Source organism: Pristis pectinata, chromosome 7 (genome assembly GCF_009764475.1).
Source record: "Pristis pectinata isolate sPriPec2 chromosome 7, sPriPec2.1.pri, whole genome shotgun sequence".
Classification (NCBI taxonomy): domain Eukaryota; kingdom Metazoa; phylum Chordata; class Chondrichthyes; order Rhinopristiformes; family Pristidae; genus Pristis; species Pristis pectinata.
The window spans coordinates 102988278-103016260 of record NC_067411.1 but is presented as its reverse complement, the minus strand read 5'-3'; the positions used below and the strand labels follow the sequence as shown (position 1 = coordinate 103016260).

The following is a 27983-nucleotide window of genomic DNA, read 5'->3' as shown; positions in this document are numbered from 1 at the left end:
TATAGATAATAGACAATAGGAGCAGAAGTAGACCATTCGGCCCTTTGAGTCTGCACCGCCATTTTGAGATCATGGCTGATCCTCAACAATCAATATCCTGTTCCTGCCTTGTCCCCATATCCCTTGATTCCCCTATCTATAAGAAACCTATCTAGCTCCTTCTTGAAAGTGCCCAGAGAACTGGCCTCCACTGCCCTCTGAGGCAGTGCATTCCACAAATTCACAACCCTCTGGGAGAAGAAGTTTTTCCTCCCCTCTGTCCTAAATGGCCTAGCCCTTATTCTTAAATCATGCCCCTGATTATTGTTTCTGGAGTTTTTCCTGATCACAGAAGTTGCACTGATTGGTCTGACCTTTACTGGATTTTGATCAAGTAAGCTGTAGAAAACTAACCCACAATGTGATGAATCAGTGACTTTAAATGATAAATTTATTGGCAAAAGAAGATTTGGAGAGGGTAGAAGAATTTCTCTATATGCAGGATTGATGAGCCGTAAAATATGCTGTGTGAAAGAGTGGTAGAAGGAGCTTCGCTAGATCCAGAGAGTGTTTAAAATCTAAAGCATTTCATGTGAAACAGTGTTGCTCAGAGCTTCAGCTTCTCCTCACAATTTGGATTGATTGGAAAGGTTTGAAAGAAAATATTTAATTCATGCGGAAGAATTGATACAAAATAATAACATGAACATAATCCCTCTTTATTCCAACTGCTCTTTGTAATTATCAAATTATCCAGAGAATATAGTCTGGAAAAATCCTGAATTGAAATAGTTCCTCAACCCTCCATGTCTGTGAAACAAGTTTCATTTCAGTGCCAGGCATTTACAACCAGTGGGGAGACTGCCATTTCTTTTAACTCAAAATTTTGTATATTGGGAAAATGCACCTGATGTTATTGCTGTGGGATTGTGGAAAACTTGAGACGCGTCAATCCCCAGATAATTTATTGTTTTGTTGGAAACGAAGCCAATCCATGGGTGGAGTTGAGGTTAATGTCTTCATGTAAAACAACAAAAATGCTGGCAATTCTCAGGAGTTTCAGCAGCATATGTGAACAGAGAGAAAGAGAATTAAGGTTTCAGGTCAACCTTTCTTCAAGATCTGGGAAATCAGCTTCTAGCATTGTTTCAAAGAAGGCATGAAATGCATATTCCATAGTTTTAATGAAAGGCCTTCAGCTCGAAGCATGAACCCGGTTTCTCTCTCCACAGTTGCTGCCTGACTTGCTGAGTGTTTCCAGCATTTTTTGTTTTTATTTCCAGTGTCTGCAGTTGTTTTATATGACTACGTCAATAAAAATGTTGCATATTAGGTTGATAGCATATTTAATCATTCATGTGTATTATGCACCAGTACTTATTAAATGTTTATTAATGTATATTTAAAGATGATTGGGTTTAATTCCAAGGCATATCACCAAGATGCTTTAGAAATAGAACAGTACAGCACAGTAACAGGCCCTTCTGCCCACAATGTTGTACTGAGCTAAATAAACTAATGACACTTAATTAAACTAATCCCTTTTGCCAGCATATGGTCTATATCCTTTCATTCTCTGCACATTCATGTACCCATCTAAGAGCCTTTTAAACACCTCTCTTATATTTGCCTCCACCACCATCCCAGGCAGTACATTCCAGGCACCCACCATTCTCTTTGTAAAACAAAACTTGCCCTGCACATCTCCTTTGAATTTTCCCCCTGTCACCTTAAATGCACTAGTATTAGACATTTTGTCACTGGGGAAGAAGATACCAGCTGTCTACTCTATCTGTGCCTCTCATAATCTTACTAACTTCCATCAGGTCTCCCCCCAACCTCCACCACTCCAGAGAAAACAACTCAAGTTTGTCCAACCTATCCTTATAACACCTGCCCTCTAATCCAGGCAGTATCCTGGTAAACCTCCTCTGCACCCTCTCCAAAGCGTCCACATCCTGGGGTGATCAGAACTGAATGTAATACTCCCGATGTGGCCTAACTAGAATTTCATAAAGCTGTAACAACTTCCTGACTATTGAACTCACTGCCTCAATTAATAAAGGCAAGTATGCCATACACCTTCTTTACCACCCTATCAAACTGTGTAGCCACTTTCAGGGAGCTATGGACTCGGACCCCAAGATCCATCTATACATCAACAGTTTTGGGTGTCCTGCCATTAACATAACTTGGGTATAACACTTACAGTTTATGTAATGTCAATCTTTTTCCACAATCACCACAGTATTCTAATTTCACAGCTGTGGTGAGGATTTTTTTTTCCTCTGTTAATGTAAAAATAAAACAACTTAAACAGGTGAGCCCATGCTATTTAGTCGGTAGTATTAGAATTTTGATTATGAAGTGCTTTGGTTTATTTTGTTGCAAATGGTAACATGATAGTCTGCACATTTCAGAAGATTGATGATGTCAGAAAATCAAAAAAAACTGCAGATGTTGGAGTTCTGAAATAGAACAAAAAAAATGTTGGAAACACTCGGCAGGTCAGGCAGCATCTATGGAAAGGGAAACCGTTAACGTTTCAGACCTGAGAAAGAGAGGGGAAAAAACATTAGTTTTCAGCAGGCGAGAAGCTGAGGGAGATTGATGATGTCACTCTGACTCACTTTCAGTTATTGCTAAATTATAAATTTGAGCATTGAAAATACAGCAAAACTCTGGTAATTCAGAGTTACTCTGGCTCAAAACTCTAACTGTTCAGAAGTCCTGATGTTTTGTCATCTAGCTCACTCATTAGCCAGTGTTGTGAGCCAGGACTTTGGGATGTGGGCTGGGTTTGCTGCTGGAACCAGGGGTCTGTGGTCTATGTGTGGAGCCAGAGCTGGGATTGGGAAAACCAGGACCAGGACCTTGGGTAGGTTTGCAGTTCGAGCTGAAACGTGCGGCCGAAAGTGACAGGGTTCTGTTTCTCACTCACTTTAAACTCAATGGGTTCACTGATAAATTTATTATACTACTGTGTAGTATGTAAATAAAAGTGCGTTTGGGTATTAATAGGAATAACTTTCAGTAGTCTGGAATATTTGCTAGTCCAGTGCTAAGAAAGTCCTGAAGGTGCTATATTAACAGGACTTTACTGTACAGCAGTATAGAGCCATTTCTCACACAGTCAATCAGGCAAATCATTTTGGTAGAATGCATTAAGACTTTGTTATGGAAGGTGGGAACTCATTCAGAACTGGAACTGAACCATTGTGGTCATTTAACAAAGCATTGAAATTATGAAGGAGTAAATTCAGTGAAATTCATTCCATTGTCAAGGGGACAATAATTTATTCAGGATGAAATCAACCAGCAGGAACAAAACTATTTAGCAGGTGAATAACCTTAGTTTTATTTTAGAATGTGGGTGATTTCTTTTGGTTTTTTGTTAACCTGGTAACTATCCAGGCATAAGCCATGTAATTCTTTTAAAACTTTGAAGCTGAACAAGGTTCAATTGTTAATTGATTTGAAAGTGTGCATAATGTTAACTATTGTAAAGGAACACATGAAGTCTGTGTGATTTTTGTTATAAAACGAAGTTAGCCTGAACTGAGGACACAGCACAGAGTGAGAATGAATGAAGAGCAGGAGGAATGACTTACGACATACCCCAAATCCCTTGTGAATGTCACACAGTGGGTTAATTATATGGAAATATTTGGCCCAAGGTTTTTGATTCTGAGCATGTTCTCAGTTATTGAGTTAGGCATGGAGAACACATGTTTCCAGTTCAGTTTCCCCTCAATGTGTGGACATCGTTGAACAGTAAATGACATGCAGTATTACATGGACCAGCAGTAACAGTGAAGATGAGTAGCTCAAGGACAAGTAGATGTGGACTGTCGACCTGTAGACAGAACCGTGTAGCCTTGCCTCTAATTTGTCTTAAAATTTTCTGCCCTGTGTAGCCCATTTAAAAGAAAAGTCAGGAAAATTCTTCCCTGGAAGAACAGAGAGGACATCCCTTCTCTCGACCCTCTTGTGTAGCAGCCAGTAAAATCCAGGGATCAACTCTGCTTGTTCTCAGTCTCATCTGTGAGCTTTCACCATAGGTGCATCCCACTCCAGAAACCAGTGCTGAGTAATCAGTTAGGCCAACCCCACACATTCTGGTGACTTCTCTGCACTGGGCTAGAACTAACTCTGCTTGTAACAGTTAACTTTGATATTTTTTGTCATTGCAGGCTGATTATTTTTCTTGGTTCCAGCTCCTTTACAGACAAAAATGAAAAATACTCCTTAAACTTGAACACTATGTAGATGTGCAGCGGTACAAAATCTCTGAAAATCCAGCATCCTTGGGACTGGACCATTGGATGTTATTCCTATTAATATCCAAACACACCCTTGGGTCACTTTTTCAACATGTTACACTACAGTGGACTACATTTTCCAGTGAACCCAGTGAGTTTTAATGAACGGGAAATATTCAGGCACTCCGGACCCTGACTCTAGCTGCAAACCTGCCCACTGCCTGACCCCTGGTGTTCCAACTTCCAACCCTGGCTCTGCCTGCACACCCGCTAACACTCTGGATCCAGGCTCACGTTCCAGAGTGTGCTGGTATTTCCAAACAATCGGGTGTCAGTTTATCGGAGCTTAACTGTATGTGCACACAGGATACTTCTGTTTTCTTTTGTATTTTATTAAAGTTTCTTTCCAGAATGTTAATCATAATGGCACAGGTTTCTAATTCTGCCATTATTTCTGTGAAGCATGAGAAATACTTTGTGAAAGTTGCATCCATTGCCAGTATTTATTTGCAATCCCAATTTATTTTTAAAAAGATGATATTGATCTGCCTTGCAATTTGCTGCACTTTATGTGGGGAGGGGCTCTTCCTCAGTGATATTAGGCAGAGAATTAAAGAAATTGGACTGAACAATGATGAAGGAGCAGTAATATACTTTCAAGTTAGATGGTATGTAACTTGGAAGGGATAGATTTTAGCAGCCTTCTTAGTAGCTTCATTACATTTGCATTAAAATTTGACCAGCTCATGAACTTCCTCAGTCGGTAGAACTAAGAGCTATCGTGCGAGCAAGTATTTCAGATTCTAATTATGGATTATTGTGACACTTGTGCTTGTATTTTTCCAGGTGTGTTGCTGGATTGAGAGCTCCTTTGTATACACTGGCTCCCTGGTTTGAAACCATTGCAATAAGTCTATGGCTAATTCATTGATTAATGTTTAAGGCACTTTCTGGATCATGACGACAAGTCTGGATCAATAAATAAATAAAGAACAAAGCTAGTGTGTTTGTGTGGAGCACTGTAAATCCTGCCAGGCTTTTGGAACTATCAGACTGCTAACTGTTATCTTTGATGGGCCTTGCTTCTTAGGGAGATGGACAAAGAGCTATGGTGATTACTGGACCCAACATGGGAGGGAAGAGCTCTTACATTAGACAAGTCGCCCTGATCACTATAATGGCACAAATCGGGTCCTATGTCCCAGCAGAAGAAGCTGCGATTGGCATTGTGGACAACATTTACACAAGGTATGATTTTAATTTCTCAAAATAAGTAGATACCTTTTACATGAGAATTCAGAGCAGTTGTTTATGTTTTACATTTTGGCTTTGAGGAATTATGTGGCTGATTTCTACTAAAATGCTGCAAATGTGTTTATGATTTTTATATTAGCATTTTCAGATTCTGTTTGTAGAAACTGAGCCCTTGTAGCAAATGAAATTGTGAATCTAATTTGGGGAGAAAATCCTCTGTTGTCTTTAACTGCTACCTCTTCATAGGTAGTTCCTCAAGGTGCAGGGTAACTTGCTTCTGCTTCAGTTCTGAGGTGGCTGAGGAGGTCCATGTGGGACACTCTTCTGCAGATGGGGCAGGAGGTACTTGATGGGGTCAGCACGTGCGTAGCATGGAAGGTGTGCTGCCTCTGCCATTTATGTTGAGCTTCTGTGTAGTTCCAATAAAAGGACTTGAGGTCTCAATGCCACCCCAACTACTCTTACTGCATTTGAGCAGTCATGAGCCAGGGACTCTCAGGAACTGGTGAGGATGTTGCAAGTTTTCAAAGAGGCTTTAAGAATGTGCAAAAAAAACTATTTCCCTGGTCTACCAGGTAATCCTTTTCTGTGAACAAGCTAGGAATAGTGTTCTTGTTCTAGGAGTCTGCATGTTGCTGTATTGCCTGGCTAATTAGAGCTTCAGTGCTGAGGGTGTTGTCCTGGGCGAGGACGCCGGCATTGGTTCACTGAAGGTGTTGTCCTGGGCGAGGACGCCGGCATTGGTTCACTGAAGGTGTTGTCCTGGGCGAGGACGCCGGCATTGGTTCACTGAAGGTGTTGTCCTGGGCGAGGACGCCGGCATTGGTTCACTGAAGGTGTTGTCCTGGGCGAGGACGCCGGCATTGGTTCACTGAAGGTGTTGTCCTGGGCGAGGACGCCGGCATTGGTTCACTGAAGGTGTTGTCCTGGGCGAGGACGCCGGCATTGGTTCACTGAAGGTGTTGTCCTGGGCGAGGACGCCGGCATTGGTTCACTGAAGGTGTTGTCCTGGGCGAGGACGCCGGCATTGGTTCACTGAAGGTGTTGTCCTGGGCGAGGACGCCGGCATTGGTTCACTGAAGGTGTTGTCCTGGGCGAGGACGCCGGCATTGGTTCACTGAAGGTGTTGTCCTGGGCGAGGACGCCGGCATTGGTTCACTGAAGGTGTTGTCCTGGGCGAGGACGCCGGCATTGGTTCACTGAAGGTGTTGTCCTGGGCGAGGACAACGACATTGGTTCACTGAAGGTGTTGTCCTGGGAGATGACGCTGACGACATTGGTTCACTGAAGGTGTTGTCCTGGGAGACGACGCCGACGACATTGGTTCACTATCCTGCCACTGGATTGAGAGGGTTTTGCAGGAGTTCTCCGTTGCTTTCCAGTGTCTGCTGCAGTTGGTTCACAACTCAGGAGTGTACAGGAAGGCATGGATCAATGTTTTCTGGTAGCCCATGAACTTTGTGCACGATATGAGGTCTTGATATTCAAACATTCTCTTCAAGTGGCTGAAGTCTATGCTGGCACACTGCATGCATTGAATTTCACCATCGATGTCTGTCTTATTCCTCTATCCCCACCCCTTTTCCTCTAAGAACTCCCTCAAAGCTACTTCTGGCCCAAAGTTTTTGGTAACTTGTACTTTTATCTTCTTAATGTGTCTTGGGGTCTTCTTTGAAGTGCCTAGGAATGTCTGATAAGTAGTTGTTTGCTACTATTGCATGGCTCCAGAAATTACCATCTTGGAACAGATAGATATTGCACGGAATCATGCTGACTGATGGGCGACTGTTTAGAGAAATGCTAACGGTTGATCGTGCCTTTGGATATCTGAAAGGCTGTTGAAGAGCAAGTATGAGAAGAAATATTTATTGTTCATTGAGCCAATGATGAGGGGTCATGAGCAAAAATGTCTGGATGATTTTAGAGAGGTTTGTGTTAAACGTCAAGACCCAGACGTTCTAATGCATCCAGAAAAGTTCTTTGGATGGGTATAGCAGAGGGGTGTTGTTTGCCATTCCCCTGGTTAGCAGGGAGGGTGAAGAGTGGTTGTAGCCTGGTACTGGTGGAAGTTTGGATTGGGAGGATGGGGGGGGGGGGTGGTGTAAGGCGAGATGCCTGCAGTGATGTATAGGTGGCAGCATCTTGACAGGTCAGAGACCTCCATTTAAATCAGAAAATGCTGGAAACCCTCAGCAGGTATAGCAGCATCTGTGGAATAGAAACAGTTAACGTTTCATGCCCAAGACCCTTCGTCAGAACTGGAAAAGTAAGGAAACAAGTTAGTTTTGATTTGCAGGGAGGGATAGATAGGACAAAGAGAAAGTTTCTGACCCACTGAGGCCCTGGTTGCCCAGGGGATGCCAGTGGTTGTGGAGCTGTTGAGTTAATAGATTAGTGAGAAGTTAGGGAAAGAAATAGGGACACATTAGTGCTGTGATCTCCAGTCAGAGCTGAAACTGAAAGAAATGTCAAGCAGTTGGGCAGTGTCTGTGGAGAGAGAGAAATATTACAGTTGGAAAACCTCACAGTCGAGCTGGTCAGTTCTGATGCAAACAGAGAAAGCTGAAATGTTCGCAGGCTGCGAGGTGCCCAGTGTAAGGTGAAGTGCTGTTTCTCAAGCTTACTCTGGGCTTCACTGGATCAGTACAGGAGGCCACAAAGAGGTCAGTGAGTTTTTTTGATTTTTCAACTACTGCTGAGCTGTGAAACCCAGTTTGTTGGAGGAATGCCTAATGTCAGGTGCTTCCATTGTCCAGGAAACAAGGATGATGTCCTGGAAGTTCCTGATTCCATTTTTGGACTCACTCTGCAATGCTCATTATTGCATTTCAGTGTGGGAGAACGGTCAACATTCTGTAATGTTGTTCATTATCCTAACGTTGAAAGGGCAGCACAGTGGCCTAACATCATTTGGTAACTGCATCAGATGGTCATTATGGATGAGAATGACATTTGTCCTTAAAGGATGATCCCAAGATCATTCCCAAAGATCCCATTGCAACAGCCAGTAGTTTCTTTAGTGACTAAAGTGTGGTTGTCTCTGTCTCTTTGTTATCTACTGGAGAGTACAAGCTCAGTATTAATACTTCCTGTTAGACTTAAATGTGTCCCTTTCTCATGCGATCTGTGGCAGCTTCTTCACCTGCCCTTGAACTTCAATTTAATTTATTTCCCTGGATTTAGCTCTTCCGTGTAAGCCCACCTCTGAGCCCAGGAATCGGTTTAATGGCTTCACTTTGTATTGATTATACTTTATCTGCTGCTTACTGCTCAGCACGTCTCAGACCGCTGCATGTATGATCAAAGGCTATCAGAAGCCCATGATGAGTTGAAGTTCAGATGCCAGTATTTCTGATCACCTGGAGACACAAGAGACGGCAGATGCTGGAACCTGGAGCAACAAACAATCTGCTGGAGGAACCCAGCGGGTCAAGCAGCATCTGTGAGGGGGGAAGCATTTGTTGATGTTCGGGTGGAAACCCTGCTGCAGTCCTGATTCTGCTTCTCTACTGGACTCTCCATTTTGCCCAGTGACAGGGTGCTAACGCGATGAAGGGAGGGCACCTGGGCTGTATGCCTGGGGTGGCTGGCCCATTTGAATAGGGTTATTGGCCGTGTGGAAGAACATTAATTGTGGACAAGCAGTTTACTTATTTTACTTTATTTTAATATTGTACATTATTGGCAACATTTTAGGGTGATTTAGTTATATTTATTTTGGTTTACTATATTGTATTTAATTAAAAATATCAAATCTACTAGATCTATTTGCACAATTTCAGATGCCTTTGGCTTTCAACAACGTTTATAAATAGTTGCGATAGCAGTGAGCTTCGAAGTGTTTTGGGTTGGGGCCTTGGGATCAGAGCTTCTGGCAGTATGGAGCCCACTCTGACCTGGGCAACACCCGTCAGATATGGAGGGTCAGCTTGATCAGCCTTCCACATCCAGACGGATTAGTGCAGTGGGCCAGAGCATTTTGGGGCAGGAGTTACGTCTGGGACAATCTGCCATTTGTCTTTTATTAGTAATTTGAGTGGATAATAAGGCTAACTTCTGACCAGTTACCTACTTTATCTGACTGTCAATTTACTGTAGAACCATAGAACAATACAGGCCCTTCGGCCCACCATGTTGTGCTGACCTTCAAACCACTCCTAAGACTATCTAACCCCTTCCTCCCACATATCCCTCGATCTTAAATTCTTCCATATGTTTATCTAATGGTCTCTTGAACTTGACCAACTTATCAGCCTCCACCACCACCCCAGGCAGCGCATTCCATGCACCAACCACTCTCTGGGTGAAAACCTCCCTCTGACGTCTCCCATGAACTTCCCACCTGTTACCTTAAAGCCATGCCCTGGGAAAGGGGTGCTGGCTGTCCACTCTATCTATTCCTCTTAATATTTTGTATACCTCTATCATGTCTCCCCTCATCCTCCTCCTCTCCAATGAGTAAATCCCTAGCTCCTTTAGTTTCTCCTGATAATCCATACTCTCCAATCCAGGCAGCATCCTGGTAAATCTCCTCTGCACCCTTTCCAATGCCTTCACATCCTTCCTATAATGAGGCGACCAGAACTGGACACAGTACTCTAAGTGTGATCTAACCAGAGTTTTGTAAAGCTGCATCATCACTTCGTGGCTCTTAAACGCGATCCCCTGATTTATGAAAGCTAACATCCCCTAAGCTTTCTTAACTACCCTATCCATCTGTGAGGCAACATTCAGGGATCTGTGGATATGAACCCCCAGATTCCTCTGCTCCTCTACACTGCCCAGAATCTTGCCATGTACCTTGTATTCCGCCTTGGAGTTTGTCCTTCCAAAGTGTACCACCTCACACTTCTCCAGATTGAACTGCATCTGCCACTTGTCAGCCCAGCTCTGCATCCTATCAATATCCCTCTGCAAGCTTTGACAGCCCTCCACACTATCCACAACACCACTGATCTTTGTGTCATCTGCAAACTTGCTAACCCACCCTTCCACCCCGTCATCTAAGTCATTAATAAATTTCACAAAAAGTAGAGGTCCCAGAACCGATCCCTTTGGGACACCACTAGTCACAGCCCTCCAATCCGAATACACTTCCTGCACCACAACCCTCTGCTTTCTACAGGCAAGCCAATTCTGAATCCACACTGCCAAGCCTCCCTGGATCCCTTGGCCTCTGACCTTCTGAAGAAGCCGACCATGCGGAACCTTGTCAAACGCCTTACTAAAATCCATATAGACCACATCTACTGCACTACCCTCATCAATCTTCCTGGTCACCACCTCAAAGAACCCTATCAGGCTAGTGAGGCAAGATCTTCCCTTCACAAATCCATGCTGGCTGTCCCTAATCAGTCCATGATTCTCTAAATGCTCATAGATCCTATCTCTTAGAATCCTTTCTAGCAACTTACCCACCACAGACGTAAGGCTCACTGGTCTGTAATTCCCTGGACTATCCCTACTGCCTTTTTTGAATAAGCGGACAACATTCACCACCCTCCAATCCTCCGGTACCATCCCCGTGGACAACGAGGACTGAAAGATTCTAGCCAACGGTTCAGCAATCTCCTCCCTTCCATTGACTCTGTTAATTCTCTGCATTTGTTGAACATGCTGAGATCATGCTTTGGGAAAACTGGATCTTTTTAACTAAGCTGTTTCAGTGGCATTTGTGGAGTTTGTGCTGCTCATAGATTTTTCCCCTGGGTACGATACTTTATATCTGCCTGTACTAAATGTAACCTTTCATACCCACTTACACATACTGTCCAGGACATGCTGTATTTTTTGAGCAATTTCCTTGAATTCACTGCCCCACCTGGTTTGCCTGGACCTGAAATTAAGTCAATACTGTTCAAGTCACTGATCAAAACTAGAAATGGTAATGATCTCCATGGTGAGAGTGAGGGCATTCTTCGAAACCCACTGGGCTGATTCAGCCTGGCTGTGTTGGTGGTTCTGAGTGCTACTGTGGGCATGCAGCTGTTCCCCAGGTAAGTAAGTCCTGGGCTTGTGTGGAACTGTTGCTGGTTTGGGACCTGCCGAGTGACAGTGTCCCAATGAGTCTCGTCTTCTTCTGCCTGTAAGATTGTTAGGATTTACATGATTTGTGGATTGCATTTGCATAAACCGCTGAACCACCTTCAAGCATCTCGAAATACTGCCATCTCTAATCCAGAGTGCAATGGAAGAATATATTGTTTGCAACAGTGATGTTTGTCAATGTGTGAGAAGTGTCACTGTATGCCAGGTTCCATCAACATCACTCATGGGCTTTAGGTCACAGATCTGAAGGAGTAATGATTTGTGATATCTGGGTGATGTGTGCCCCAGTTGGGCGGAAAGTAGCACTATTTCAGAGCTATTCCAGATAGAGTATTTACTGTGTTGCTGATTCATGGCCACAGTGAACTTCTACCCAGTTTTCAGACACTGCTGACAATGAAATTCAAAACTCTGAGTGAGAACTACATTCTATGGCTAATTTGTAGCCTTCCAGAATACTTCAATTAACTCATCTTCAGGCCTTATACCTGATTGCATTCACTTTGTTGATTAGGTAAATTATTGTTATTAAGGCAATTATGAAAATTCTCTGAATCTGTAAATTGTAATTTGCTAAAAAGCTGATGGAAAAGGTCAAAATTATTCTTAACAGGTCTTTAAGAGTTCTGGGTAAAATTGTATTCTTTGTGAGATAAGAAAGATCGGATAAACTGGAGTTGATTTCTTTGGAGCTGGGGAAAGTTTTAACCTAAAGTGTATCAGATTATGAAAGAAAATCAAAAGTACTGTAGATGCTGGAAATCTGAAATCCATACAGAAAAAGCTGGAAATACTCAGCAGGTCAGGCAGCATCTGTGGAAAGAGAAACATTTAATGTTTCAGGTTGAAGAAGGGACTTCAATGAGGAAGTCAGAAGGTGTTGCTTCTCTTTGCAGAGGAGTAAAAAACCAGGTGATATTTATTGAAAGTAATTTGTAGAAGTATTAAAGGAGAGATGAATGGAGAAAAAAATCACCCAGAAGATTTTGGAGTCCAGAACTCGCTAGTTGAAAGGGAGCTGGGAGCAGAAACTTTCCTCACATTTAAGAAGTTGGATGTGGACTTGTTGCCATTTACATCGAACTGTGGGCCAAATTAGGATTAGACCAGGCATAGACTTGATGGGCTGAATGAGCTCTACCTCAGTCAGAAATTTTCTCTGATTCCAGAAGCTTTGAACGTGTCTTAATCAGAAGCAGCATCAAATAGTCATAAGCAAAGTTCTGGCAGTCCATGAACTGCCAGAACTTTGTTAGGATCCAGTTAATCCAGTTAAGATGAGCAATCACTGTTGGAATGTAAATACCAGAAGTCATTTGACCATGTTGCTTGTAATGAACCATTTCATATTAAATGGGTTCAAACTTTAGGAAGTACAGTTATGAAGGCCATAATGGAATGCCTGGGCTATGATAAACACCAATTTTAAGCAGAAAAGCCAATTTTGAGGAAGGAAAAGTAGATATGGAAATAAAAGAATGAAAACATTGCACTTACCTGAGGAATGCTCAGCTTCAGAATTTAATATTGTTTGAACAGTATTGTTTTTTGTCCAATCAATTCCCTTGAAATTTTCAACAAATGGCCTTGGTGTACCTTGTCAGCTCAACGAAAAACTATGACTATGGATGCACACACTCTGAAGATGATAATGAAATTTATCTGGAGTCCAGAGACTGGTGGGTTGACAGCGATGCTTGGGTTGAAACTCAGTTGTCAATCGGTTTTTGGGTGGAATTTTTTGGGTATTATTTATCAAAAAATCTAAAGTTGAGCATGCCATGGGAGCAGTTGGTGTCGGTTTTTAAATGAACAAATACATATGTGAGCAGGTATGTTATTTGTTCTGATGCAGAAGTCTATCCTGTGATGTATGGGACTGAAATTAATTTATTTATAAAGATCTAGGGATGATCTCACAATAAACACAACTTTGCACACATGTGCAAAATAAATATTGTGCAGTGTTTAGTTATATAAAAGAAGAATGCAGTAAGGCTCAAAATTCTAATATTAACCCAGATTACAAAATGAATAATCCTGTTTCTTTTCAAACCTCCTCTGGTACAACAAGGTTTTTAATAGGAGTATTCTCTGGTTACTAAGAGTTTTTATTAAATGATTGTATCAGGAATGTGTTATTAAATCATATTCATACAAGGACGTGGTGCATTTCAATGATATTATTTTATATTTGACTGATTGTCTCTTTGAACTGGCCCCGGTACTCAAAGATAATTTGTTGGGAACTTTTCAATTGAATTTATGGTGCTGACTTGGTATTGATGAATAGATCTTGACAGATGGTGCAGCTTTAAATATTTATAAGATTTGACAACAGGAAAGAAGAGATTTATCCACTAAATCATTGTTGTGCACGGTTCAGCTTTATATGATCCAGAACAGATCACACAGGGAGAGTTTATCAGGCCTCCCAGATGGTAAATATTGGCTTTATCAATCACAATAATAGGCTGACCGTGGATTAGCATACTGGCCCACATTTATTCATGCTGTCTTGGATGCAAAAATAACAATAATGTCATGCTCAGTTTCAAATGATATACGAAGAGCAGTAAGTCATAGAATGGTTCCAGAACAGCAGGAGATGGTTCAGCCTGTTGAGTCCATACTGGTGCTATGTAAAAGCAGTCCAAGTTGTACTCTCATGACCTCTCCCAATAGCCCCACAAATTCTTTTGTGTCAGATATTTATTGAGCTGCCTTTTGAAAGCTACTATTGAACCTACCTCCAGGATTGCCCATTACAGTGCATTCCAGACATTAATCATTTGCTGTGTCATGTAAATTTGGGCCTTAATGTGTAAAGGATTTAATGAAGGATGTGCAAGAAACAAGAATGTTCAAATGGGAAATGCTGGGATACATTCAGCAGCTCCACTGGAGAGAGAGAAACAGTGATGTTTAAGGTCAACGAATTTCCTTGGAACAGGGAAAAGTTAGATCTCAAAGATTTTTAAGTGATTGAAGTGCTTGTGACCGAAAAACATTAGGATAGATAAGTCACCAGGGCCAGACAGGATATATCCAAGGTTATTACAGGAAGCGAGGGAAGAGATTGCTGTGCCTTTGCATCCACACTGGCCACAGGAGTAGTGCCAGATGATTGGAGGGTGGCAAATGTTGCACCTTTGTTGAAGAAAGGGAGCAGGGATAACCCTGGGAATTACAGACCAGCGAGTCTTACTTCAGTGGTGGACAAATTACTGGAGAAGATTCTTAGAGACAGGATTTCTGGGCATTTGGAGAAGCATAGGCTGATTAGGGACAGTCAGCATGGCTTTGTGAGGGGCAGGTCGTGCCTCACGAGCCTGATTGAATTCTTTGAGGATGTGACAAAGCACATTGATGAAGGTAGAGCAGTGGATGTGGTGTACATGGATTTTAGTAAGGCATTTGATAAGTTTCCTCATGGAAGGCTCATTTAGAAAGTCGGGAGGCATTGGATCCAGGGAAACCTGGCTGTGTGAATTCAGAAGTGGCTCACCCATAGAAGACAGGGTGGTGGTAGATGGAGCGTATTCTGCCTGGAGGTTGGTGACCAGTGGTGTTCCATTGGGATCTGTTCTGGGACCCCTGCTCTTTGTGATTTTCATAAATGACTTTAATGAAGATGTGGAAGGGTGGGTTAGTGAGTTTGCAGATGACACGAAGGTTGGTGGTGTTGTGGATAGTGTAGAAGGTTGCTGTAGGTTACAACAGGATATAGACAGGATATAGACAGGATGCAGAGTTGGGCAGAGAAATGGCAGGTGGAGTTCGACCTGGAAAAGTGAAGTGATACACTTTGGAAGATTGAACTTGAAGGCAGAGTACAAGGTTAATGGCAGGACTCTTAGCAGTGTGGAAGAACAGAGGGATCTTGGGGTTCAATTCTATAGACCTCTCAAAGTTGCCACGTAAGTTGATAGGGTTGTTAAGAAGGCGTAAGGTATGTTGGCCTTCATCAGTCGGGGATTTGAGTTCGAGAGCCGCAAAGTGATGTTGCAGCTCTATAGAACTCTGGTTAGACCACACTTGGAGTATTGTGTTCAGTTCTGGTCACCTCATTATAGGAAGGATGTGGAAGCTTTAGAGAGGGTGCAGAGGAGATTTACCAGGATGCTGCCTGGATTGGGGAGCATGTCTTATAAGGACAGGTTGAGTGAGCTAGGGCTTTTCTCTTTGGAGAGAAGGAGGATGAGAGGTGACTTGATAGAGGTGTACAAGATGATAAGAGGCATAGATCGAGTGGACAGTCAGAGACTTTTTCCTAGGGCAAAAGGGCTAACACAAGGAGGCATAATTTTAAGGTGATTGGAGGAAGGTATAATGGGGATGTCAGGGGTAGGTTTTTTACACAGAGAGTGGTGGGTGCGTGGAACGCACTGCCGGCAGAGGTTGTGGGGGCAGATACATTAGGGACATTTAAGAGACTCTTAGACCCATGAATGATGGAGAAATGGAGGGCTATGTGGGAGGGAAGGGTTAGATAGATCTTAGAGCAGGATAAAATGTCAGCACAACACTGTGGGCCAAAGGGCCTGTACTGTGCTGTAATGTTCTATATTCAGTTGGGGTACAAAAGTTTAAGGTATGGGACAGTGTCCATGATAAGACCCCATTCCACTGCTGCTTCAGCAGCTACCTCCAGACCTGGCTGTACTGATGGGCTGCTCGTTGAACTGTCAAAGTATCCTCTGTAACACTGGGGCCATCCAAAGCAATGTTGGTCATGTATCACCCATGTGTTGGCCAGAGTCCTGTCCTTAGATTGGCTCCTGGTTGGGCAGAGCATGAATGTTAAGGTTCTCATTCTTGCTTTCCAGTTTTTCCATGGGCTCACCCCTCCCATTTTATAACCTTCACCAACCAGGCAAAATTCCGAGAGATCTGGTTGTGTGTATCTCAGGCCTTTAATCACAGCAGGCCTGGAGGTCCTGTCTTCAGTTGCCAGTGCACGAAACTCTGGAGTTTCTTCCTCAAACTTCGCTCTTTCTCTACTTCTATTTCTAAGGCACTTCTTAAAATCCTCCTCAACATTTGCCATCATGTCTATTTTGCATGACTTGCTGTCAAATTTTGCAGTAATGTGAAACAATTAATGATGTTAAAAGTGCTATACAAATGCAACTTCTTGTACTAATGTGCACAGTTTCATTAGTGTTTGGCTGGAGAATTTTTAACAGCAGCCAGTTGTCCTCCTGGCTGTGATGCCAGATGACTTTTCAAGTTGAGTGCTGAAGGTTTGTAATTAAAGTAGGCAAACGAGCTTCACCGTGAGAGCAGTTGGCTAAACCTTAGTTTTTAGTCAGAAGAAAAATGAAGGTTAATGCTGCCATTTCTCATTTTAATGATCTTCAAGGTATCGTGGGTAGGCAGCAAAGGCTGTCGTGATTTAATGCGTCAGTTTTATTGTCAAGAGAGCACTCACCTGTTTCAGCTTCCAAGCATTTACTCCACTTTACACCACTTGCTGCTGTCAAGGATTCTTAACCGAGAACCCAGCGCACTGTCCCGGAGATGTTTGAGAGACAGAGGTTGTGTTATTTCCTGTTGGGTAAACAAGCAGTGTTGGTATAAACTGGATGGTGTGAGGTTTTGGAATCAAATATCTAAGTCCAAGTGCAGTCAGACAATCTGTTAGGAGCTCCATTAAAATATACTCCCATCGGGGAGGAGGTACAGGAGCCTGAAGACCCACACTCAACGATTCAGGAACAGCTTCTTCCCCTCCGCCATCAGATTTCTGAACGGTCCATGAACTCATGAACACTACCTCGTTATTCCTCTTTTGCACTATTTATTTATTTTTGTAACTTACAGTAATGTTTGTCCTTGTCTTGCACTGTACTGCTGCTGCAAAACAACACATTTCACCACATATGTCAGTGATAACAAACCTCATTCTAATTTGGGGTTTTCTAAATAATGGCACAGGTTCCCAGTGCAAACTAATGATGAATTGATACAAAGTGCTGGTTACTTCACAGTTAGAAAACATGGTGATGTTTTGAGTATCCCAGTGATGGGAAACAGTAATCACTCTCGATCTACTGGCCTAGAAATCTCTTTACCACATTTTAAACACACCAAAACAGCATTGTGGGTCATTGTAACAATGTTTGTAGAAGACCTATAAACATTGTGAATTTCATTTGGGAGGTTCACAGAAGAACATTGTTGGGTTTCACTGCATTAGTTTTGATGTAGCATAAGCTATTGATCTTCTTGCAGTTGCCAGCATTTAGGCAAGCAGCTGCAATCTCACTAACTAGCTTTTAAGGTGATGTATCACAATACAGCTAGAAGAGTGATACTTGCAGTGGAATATTGCTGGTTAATGATCAACTGCTATGATGATGCAAGAATGTTCCTAGGGTTCATTGGGACCTGGATAAGCTGGTGTAGAACAGTAGCATAGGAGGCATGTTCTTTGTGCAAAGGGCCAGGAAGGACCACAGTCAGAGTCATAGAGCACTACAGTGCAGAAACAGGCCCTTCAGCCCATCTAGTCCATGCTGACCTGATCTTCTGCCTAGTCCCATCTACCTGCACCCGGACCATATCCCTCCAAACCCCTCCCATCCATGCACCTATCCAAACTTCTCTTAAATGTTACAATTGAACCCACATCCACCACTTCCGCTGGCAGCTCGTTCCACACTCGCACCACCATCTGAGTGAAGTAGTTCCCCCTCAGATTCCCCTTAAATTTTCACTTTTCACCTAATCTTGGCAGGTGTTTGTTGAGGGAGTGCCTGTAAGGAATAAAACTACAGAGATAAGGTTTAGGAATGCCTGTACTTTGGGGAAGCCGGGAATATTGGCATATGCCCATGCCTGCTCTGCCCATGTGTCCAGATTGACGGAAAAGTACTTAAAATCTTTGCTCCTGGAATATGAAGCTTGGGTGACGTCCCCCATGCAGCAGTGAGCTGCAGACTGGGAGATGTGCCAGAGATCAGTGATAGCAGCCTGGAGTGATTCTGAGAGTAGATGCTGAGACTGAGGGGGTCTTGATATCCACAGGCAAAGCAGCAGAGGCACACATGAGGCTGCTTTTGAGATCACAGGAGGTCATAAATCTTGTTGAGGACAAAGAACACTGTTTAAGTATTGATCTTTTCAATGGCATGGTTTCAGGGAAAACATGGTTGGTAAAAGCTGTTTGTTCTGTGGGTGCCTTTTTCACATCAGCGAGGTTGAAGATCACACAGGTGATGAATTTTGGGCATTGAATTACTGTTAACATTATTTGAGTTTTAAATTAGAAAAAAGGTACCAGTGTAAACAAAAATCTTGCCAAAAAGTCAGGAGTTGAATCTCCCTATGGACACTGAGACACAAAAATGGGCATGATATCTACCTTGGATTAAGCCTATTTTGAACTGCACAGTGCAACTTTTTTTGGAATTGTGCAAAGAAACTTTTAGGCCACTTATGAGAAAATAAAGCAAGGGTTTAATTTTTAAATAAAAGTGAGGAACTGTCATGAATGTAAAATGTTATCCAAACCTGCAAAGGGAGGTCAGAAGCAGGTTTTTAAAGGGCAACTTAATGGAGCTTAGGATGCTTGGCTGTGGAGTGGTGAACGGAAAGGCCTTTGCAGTTTTAGTGAAAAGTCAGATGCTTGACTGAAGACTAAGTGAAGAGAATAAAATAATTAATTAATGTTTGCTTTACTGTGGTGAAGAGCTGACACTAAGCACTCAATGGTTCCTTTCTCTGCTTTAAACGTCTCCAGTTCTCTATAAACCAGAATATCTAACAACTGAACTCATTTCTTCAGTTGCCAGAATAAGTCTGATTTTTAATCTTCTTGATAGTTTTGAAGTAAAAATGATTAGACTATGGCATGTAGAGGGGTATAGTTCTATCTGTAGCTAAAAGCCCTTTGGTAACGATCACTGTTCTAATGCAAGCTTGAACTGAAAGGTACTAAAAGTTACTGAAGTGTGCAGGATATCAAGACATAACTTCCTCCCCAGCATCTGGAGCAGGTTCTTTTAAGGAGGGATCACAGTTAATTTCAATTAGGTCCAGAATTCCCAGTGGAATTTCACCTTGCCCATCCCATCCTTAGAATCCTGAGCTCCCTGTGGCTGGTGCCAACTAGCTCAGCAGAGAATGTATTGAATCTGGAATCTTCCTGCTCTGTAGATCTCGGTTACCCTTTGCAGAGCATGTATCACAGAGCCATAGCAGGATAGTTTGTACATACTAAACACCGAAGCAATTCAACTTTGCTCTATTTAACCCGAGGAGCAGCAGTAGAGTGTGAGAACGATTTTATGTTACAAGTACTTAAAATGTGGAACATCTATTTGATTGCAGTTACCTCATTAGCTGTTTTCACAATTGTTGTATGAGAACTTAAAAATGAGTTTGGAAAATAGGATGAGGTAAAGGCTTTTGAAATGCCAAATGACAATCTGTTGTGTGAGAGAGAGAGAGGGTGTGTGTGTGTGAGAGAGAGGGAGGGTGTGTGTGTGTGAGAGAGAGGGAGGGTGTGTGTGTGTGAGAGAGAGGGAGGGTGTGTGTGTGTGAGAGAGAGGGAGGGTGTGTGTGTGTGAGAGAGAGGGAGGGTGTGTGTGTGTGAGAGAGGGAGGGTGTGTGTGTGTGAGAGAGAGGGAGGGTGTGTGTGTGTGAGAGAGAGGGAGGGTGTGTGTGTGTGAGAGAGAGGGAGGGTGTGTGTGTGTGAGAGAGAGGGAGGGTGTGTGTGTGAGAGAGAGGGAGGGTGTGTGTGTGTGAGAGAGGGTGTGTGTGTGTGTGTGAGAGAGGGTGTGTGTGTGTGTGTGAGAGAGGGTGTGTGTGTGTGTGTGAGAGAGGGTGTGTGTGTGTGTGAGAGAGGGTGTGTGTGTGTGAGAGAGAGGGTGTGTGTGTGTGAGAGAGGGTGTGTGTGTGTGAGAGAGAGGGTGTGTGTGAGAGAGAGAGGGTGTGTGTGTGTGTGTGAGAGGGTGTGTGTGTGTGAGAGGGTGTGTGTGTGTGAGAGGGTGTGTGTGTGTGAGAGGGTGTGTGTGTGAGAGGGTGTGTGTGAGAGGGTGTGTGTGAGAGGGTGTGTGTGTGAGAGGGTGTGTGTGTGAGAGGGTGTGTGTGTGTGAGGGTGTGTGTGTGTGAGGGTGTGTGTGTGTGAGGGTGTGTGTGTGTGAGGGTGTGTGTGTGTGAGGGTGTGTGTGTGTGAGAGAGAGGGTGGGTGTGTGTGAGGGAGAGGGTGTGTGTGTGTGTGTGAGAGTGTGTGTGTGGGTGTGTGTGGGTGAGAGGGTGTGTGTGCGTGAGAGGGTGTGTGTGTGGGTGTGAGCGCGTGTGTGAGAGGGTGGGTGTGAGCGCGTGTGAGAGGGTGGGTGTGAGTGCGTGTGTGAGAGGGTGTAAGAGAGGGTGGGTGTGAGAGGGTGTGTGTGCGTGTGTGAGAGGGTGGGTGCGTGTGTGAGAGGGTGGGTGCGTGTGAGAGAGGGTGGGTGTGAGTGCGTGTGTGAGAGAGGGTGGGTGTGAGTGCGTGTGTGAGAGAGGGTGGGTGTGAGTGCGTGTGTGAGAGAGGGTGGGTGTGAGTGCGTGTGTGTGAGAGAGGGTGGGTGTGAGTGCGTGTGTGAGAGGGTGCGCGTGCGTGTTTCCTTTCTCACGAGTGAACATTTTGAGATTCCCTCCATTCCGCTGAATCCCAGAAGCGGTTCAGTATGAGGGGCTGTTGAATGCATTTGGGAAGGTCTGATTCTCTGAGATACATTGGTTTTGTCCCAACCCTTCCTCACAGATCATTCATTGGAATGAATTGTAGCTGAATTCATCCTCCATAGACATAGGCAGATTATTAGAATCATACGTTGGTAAGTGAATACATCTACCTCCAGCTTCATGTCATTTCAACTCCCCTTCCTGTTCCCACACTCACCTCTGTCCTCAACCTTCTTCACTGCCACAGTGAGGCCAAACGAGAAGAACAGCACCTCGTATTCCGTTGGGTAGTCGACAGCTCAATGGTATGAACGTTGGATTTTCCAGTTGCAGGTAACCCGCTTTCCCACTGCCACCGGTCCACCCAGGTTCTCTCCTCCCTCTTTTCCATCCCTCTCCTCTCTTTCCTCCCACTCCCCGTTACCTGAACTCGTCACCTCCCCCCACCTGGTCCATCTGCCCATCCTTCCTCCCTTATCTGGTTGCATCTGTCACCTCCCAGCCTCTAACCCCTCCCTCTCACTTCTACACACTGGCTACTTGCCTCTACACACTCGGTCCTGATGCAGGGTCACGACCCAAAACGTCGACCGTCCCTTTGCCATCACAGATGCTGCCCGACCCACTGAGATCCTCCAGCAGTTTGTCTTTGTGCCTCCACATCTACCTGTGTCTCCACATCTACCTTCTGTGACTACTATACTCCTGGAGCCTACAATACAGCTCGCTTGAAAAGCATGTAGCAGCAAATGAGACTTTTGTTTATGATTTTTGATAATTACTTGAAACGCTTGCTTACTTTGTTTAGAATGTGAAATGCAGTGATACCAGGTTTTGTGATGGAGCATTGAAGTTCTCTGTCTCCCACAAAGCAAAAATATCACCAGGTGTAGTGAGTTGTGGAAGAAGCTGAAAGGCAGTGACGAAGACATTGTATTGCAGAGTGCAGTGTTTCTGTGTGTGATGCACCTCATTTCAAGAAAACCTTTTGTTAAAGAAGATTGAGGATTTAGCACATGGATTATGAAGTCCAGCTTTGGCATCAGACGTACAAACGCATGGAGCCACTTGTACTTGCATCCTACCAGGATGTAAGATTTTGAAGTTTCCTCAGAGCTGCCTCGAGGGTGATCAGCCAGAGGAGGTCCAACTCTGGGAACCTTAATGTTCAATTCATTGTATTGATCTCCCTCCAGTAGTTCCCGCCCCCCCCCCCCAACCCCACTCCAACCAATGAAAAAAGATATTCCTTGAGTCTGTTGCCCTGCAAATTTAATGCATCCAGGTGCCAGCGAATTTCTAGACTTACATCTTTTGAGTGGACTAGAATAAGATGGTTCCTTATTCTTGTTCATTATAATCATACATTTACTCCATTTTGGGGTTTCTAACCTTAAATTCCTTGTAGATCCACAACAAAGTGACATGTAATGCAGGTAAGGGCAGCTGCAGAGTACTGAACACAATTTGCCTGACACCACTCATGTTCTCCACATCTTGAGTGGCTTCATAACTTTGAAATGTAGTCACTGTTTTAAAGGCAAATGATATTAATTTGTACACAAGAAAATTCACAAAATGCGAATGATAAGATATTGCTTTGATCATGCTGCCCAAAGAATAATGTTAGTTAATGGGAGCAAACATTTAAAGGTGGCTCGAGGTTTAAGAACCATAAAAATAAATTCAGTGGAATTGCAGAAGTGGGAAACTATAGTTAATAGAAAACACTTGCAATGCAGCTCTGTTTTCATTTGGGTAAGATTGAATAAGTGAGCATTTAGTGTAGCATTAAAAAAAAATCAGCCTTTAAAAGTGTTGATAAGGAAAGACAGCCTGCTGTGTTTGAGGATTCGTGACAAAGGATCATCATTTTGAGTCAGTCACTAAGGAATGTCAAAGGCAAGGAGAAATTTCTTTGCTCAGTGTTGTTGGAGCATGGATGTTTGGCCACAGGATGTGGTTTTAAGGGATGGTTTGGCTATGGTTATATATAGATAGTGAACTGAAAATATTCTAATTTTCCAAAATAGGAGTACTCTTACATTTTAAGATTTCAGATTTGCAATTTTGATGATGTAAAATTAGAAAACTTATTTTAATTTGAATGCATATATTGTCCCCAGTCTTTATACAAAAAAGGTGCCTAGCCTCCTAAACCAAAACTTCTTTGGTTTGTTTGTTACGAAATGTTGACTTTGGATTTCTCATTGTGGATGTTGACATCAGACTGCAACTCAAATATTAAGATGCTGGAAGTGAATGTTATGTCTGAGAATATTGACATAAATACATAAAGATTCATATCTTCCTCCCAATAATCTGCTTAGCCATTCCTGGTCATTCTGTATAAATTATTGATTGCTCTGAATCCAGGTTTATGAAGCACTGCAGTCATCAGGGAATTGATTGGTAGGGTACAATACTATAACTTTATTATTGAAAATAGATTAGGAAGAAGTAATATTCAAAATGATGTAGTTATGGATTGGAGAAGCTACACTTACTGTCAAACCTAGGGAGCCGCAGAAGGTGAGGAGTCTACAGGTAATTAGAGATCGTTGATAAATATTCCCATCAGCAGTGTGTGATCAGCTCAACGAAGCCAAATATCTGCACTTCCTAGCAATCGATAGGACCACAAAGTGCATCACTCATTGCTTGTATTGTTCAAGTATGAAATAATGCTTGCTTAAAAAAAAAGGCCAAAGTAAAATCTGCTGCATCGCAGTTGTATGTCAGAATGTGATGTGGAACATCATTGCCAAAAAATGGAAAGTGGTAGTAACGGTATTCAGTCTGTAGACATGCAGACGGAGAGGTAGCCACAAAGCTGAGAATGTTTTTCATCTCAAGTCTGTTAGAAACACTAAGTGTGGGTGAATGTCAGGGGTGTGTGGCAGACCGGGTAGTGACTGCACTGAGAAAAGTGGAAAATGGTTTCTCCTTTATTGTTAGAGTGTGGACATGGTTACCAAGGGCAAAATCCATTGTTCCTCCCTATATGACCTTGAACAGATTGCATGGAGCCATGCTGGAACTCCTGCAGTCCTGGTGAGGGCACTTTCAGATTGTCATTGGCGAGGGAGTTGTAGAATTTACAGCAATTCAATGGCAGTGTAGTTCTGAGCTGGGGTGATGTGTGGTTTGGGGAGCACTCTGCAGACGGTGGCATTTCTGTGCAGCTGCTGCCCTTGACCACCTTGGCAAGCAATAGTTGGGAATTATGTCGATGGTAAACACTGGGTGGTGGAGGAAGTGAATGCTTTGGCAGGTGGATGTGGTACAAATTAAACGTACTCTATTTTGTCCTGAGTGGTGTCAAGCATTTTGGGTGTTGGACTGCAGGCAAGTAGAGAGAATTATATTCTGACTTGTGCTTTATAAATGGTAGAAAGAGACTGGGGTGTCAGGAGAAGAGTCACTCAGCTTCTTGTGGTCACAATGTTTATGCAGCTGGTCCATTGGACTTTATGGTCATTGATGCCCAGGGTGTTGATGGTGGAGCACTTGGTAATGGTGATGCTGTAAAATATCAAGAGGGAATCGTAGGGATGTAGAGAAGTTGAAGCTGGAGAAGGAATAAAGTTAGTAGTTTTCTTAAAGTTTTAATAATGTCGTCAATGTGCCATGGTAATGGTGCAACAAAATGCAGAACCCACTCTTGCAATGACTTGTTAGCAAACAGTGTGAAGGGTGGGCGGTTAGTCTGTGCTGTTTCAGACACGTGCATCTAACAAATAAGCTTTTGAGTGTGAGTAGAGGCAGCATTCAGCACCAAGTCCAGCCACAAATATAGAATAGTCACCAAAGAGAAAAACTTGAAAACAGAACAAGTTTGCTGTGTTACCCAGCAAAAACCTATTGTAGAACGCCTAGACCTTGTAAACAATACCGAGCTCATGGTCCTTACCAGCTTATGGTAGCTCTGACCAGTGATTGCTCACCTTGGAGAAGCATCCCAGAAAAATGCTGAGCACTTGAGGAGCGTACAGCAATTCAAACCACCCACCCTCCATCTGCAGTGTCCACGGATCCTGTACCGGACTCGTTGATCATCTCAGAACCCTCAGAACTATAATGGAAGTGAGTCATCCCAGGGATTAGTTATAGGATAAGGTCTTGATGGAGTAGGATGTTTTCTGTTGTGGGAGTGTGCAGAACTTGGGTTTACAGTTTAAATATAAAAGGGTCAGGAATGTAAGAGACAGATGAGGCAAAATATTTTCTCTCTGGTTTGAGAGTCTTTGGACTTCTTCAAAAAGCAGTGGAAGCAGAGTCTTTGAATAAGGCAGAGATGGCTGTATCCTTGATTAGCAAGGGAGTAGATGGGAATGCAACCTCAGCTCCACGTTCCCATCTACTCCCTTCCCATCAGATCAGCCATGATATTATTGAAAGCTACAGCATGGTCAAGAGGCCTACTTTTGCTCCTCTGAATAGATAACGGAAACAAATCCACACTGAAAGTGAAACAGCCACTAGATTTCAATTCTTTGCCAAATTGGTCCCTTGCTGGAGATGGAACAGGCGTGTCCCTATTCCCTGCCAGCTTACTGAGCAGGGAACCTGAATGGATGTAGGTACGAAATGAAGGCTTATAGGCAAAAATGGTAAAATATAATGGGGAATAATTTTTTTAAAGAAAAAGGTTCTCTGCTAATTTTATTTTAAACTACCAAGGTCAACAGAACACCTTGTTTATATAAAAATGGAACAATAATTGTAAAAATCTGGTCTAATTATTTCTTTGTGAAGACCTAAGTAAAAATAAATTGCTTCTCTGAATATACTGGTATCTTGAAAAAAAGATAAAAGGGGAAACAGCCAAATTGAATTTAGTGTAAAGATTATTTTAACATTGAAAATGAAAAAGAACATTCACCAGTTAAGCATTAAGGATGGCAGGAAGAGCTTGATGTTCTTACAGTGACAATAAATATCACAATCCGACCGTATATATATTCAAAATATAAAATATATTTGACAGATTTTGCCACTTTTAAAGCTAACAGTACTATTGAAAGTGTAAAGAGGGCAGCATCTTCCAGCAGCCACACGTTCAGTATAAATCGGAAATCAGAGCTTAAAAGAACGTTGCCGTGATGATATCCTGATTTATCATTGCTATGCCTTTCATTATTTTATGCTATTTAGCTGATGGAAACAAATCTGGAAAATAAAATGTTTCAGTTCCCATTTTGAATGGAGAGTGGTTTATGAAGGTCTCTGCAAGGCAGTGTTATATATAATTTGGAGTGTTTCATTGTAGAAATGGCATTTAATTCTGAAATAATTTGGAACATAGATTCACCAAGATGGTGTCTGTGATGCTGACTGTTGTGGGAGACAGTATTATAGTGACAGCAACGCAATTCAATTAAAAACATTAACAAAAATTCACATGAAGATTGTTTTAAATAGGTATGAATTTATAAAGGTAGTGGTTGGCAAACCTGTGATGAGGAATTATCAGGTTGAAGTGATCATCAAGAGTGGGAAAGGAAGTAGGGAGGTATTTGTAGCACGGAATGCTTTGCCATGGGTAAGAACTGAGTCAGGAAACATTGCACTTTTTAAGATGGGAGTAGCTAACTATGGCTGGGTTAAAGCAAAGACCAGGCAAAGGAGTAAGTTATGCATGGACAGGGGATAATGGGTATCATGAAAGTATGTTTTTCTTGACCAACCCAATAACCGTGAAGTAGCTTTTATTTATCAGTCTGATTGGCACTTTGTCACCATTGAGGCCTTATCGCACTCCCCAGTTTAACAAAGCCATGTTACAACAGACACAGCTGCATGGTAGTTAACTGCAATGTTACTTAGCAACGGGAAGGGAACTGTGTGGGCACAGAACTGAAAGCTTTCTTCTTCTTGATCTTTTTCTCCACCACCTTTATAAATTCGTACCTATTTTATTGTATTCATTGTTGCTTCTCTCCTCTGTTTCCTTCAATCGAGGTTTTATCTATGATGTGTGTGCACAGATAATCTTGAACTGTTATTGGGAAGTCATGTGCCCAGGGAGAAAGCAGAGACACCAGAGGATATGAGAGCACCATGCGAGAGGATGCTCGTGTTGTGTGTGGTAGAGGTCTAGGATCCTTTCCCAATGTGCTAAATGCTGCAGTAATTTATCCTCCTGATAAGGTGACCCAAAACTTCCAAATCCCTGTCAACATTGCTGGGCAGCCTTATCTTCATTTCATATTTACAGAAATGCATTTCTTTTGCTGCAGAGTTCAGCTGTGAGTCAGAGTTTTAAAATCGGTTCATGTTAAGATATTTTTAGTTATGGGTAGTGTAATCTCTGTAATCCTCTTCTGTAGCCCAAATGGACGTCAGTACTACTTAATGAAGTATTTCTGGCATCGGCTTTTCTGTGCGTCTGTAGTGCAATGCCTTAATTATTCCATACCTCGGCTGTTCCACATCATTAAGGATAACCATTGATGAGAGATTTGCCAAGTGTCAAATGGTGATCACTCTCACACCATTTTCTTTCAACAAGTTTTGTTTAAAAGTAGATTGTGCATAGCACAGGCCAATGATAAAATTTTGATGCATTGTAAGGTTCCATGCATCATCATATTAGTATCTGAAGATCTTGGCAACAAGCTATTCCCTGTTATGCTGACAAAAATTCTGAAGTATGATAACCATGTAACATTGCAACAAGCTGTTGACTATCACAACAGATGATGGTGGCAGTGGGGAGGACGAGAGTATGTGCCGCAATATTGTTGAAAAATAGAGTAAGTGTTG

The 27983-nt window shown here is 42.7% G+C and overlaps 1 protein-coding gene across 1 annotated transcript in view; it reads left to right on the top strand.

Annotated features, from left to right (window-relative positions):
• msh3 (mutS homolog 3 (E. coli)) overlaps positions 1 to 27983 on the top strand; it is a 209193-nt gene that overhangs the window by 101139 nt on the left and 80071 nt on the right. Inside the window, 1 exon segment of the mRNA XM_052019597.1 lies at positions 5332 to 5489. Within this exon segment, the coding sequence (XP_051875557.1) occupies positions 5332 to 5489 (158 nt within the window).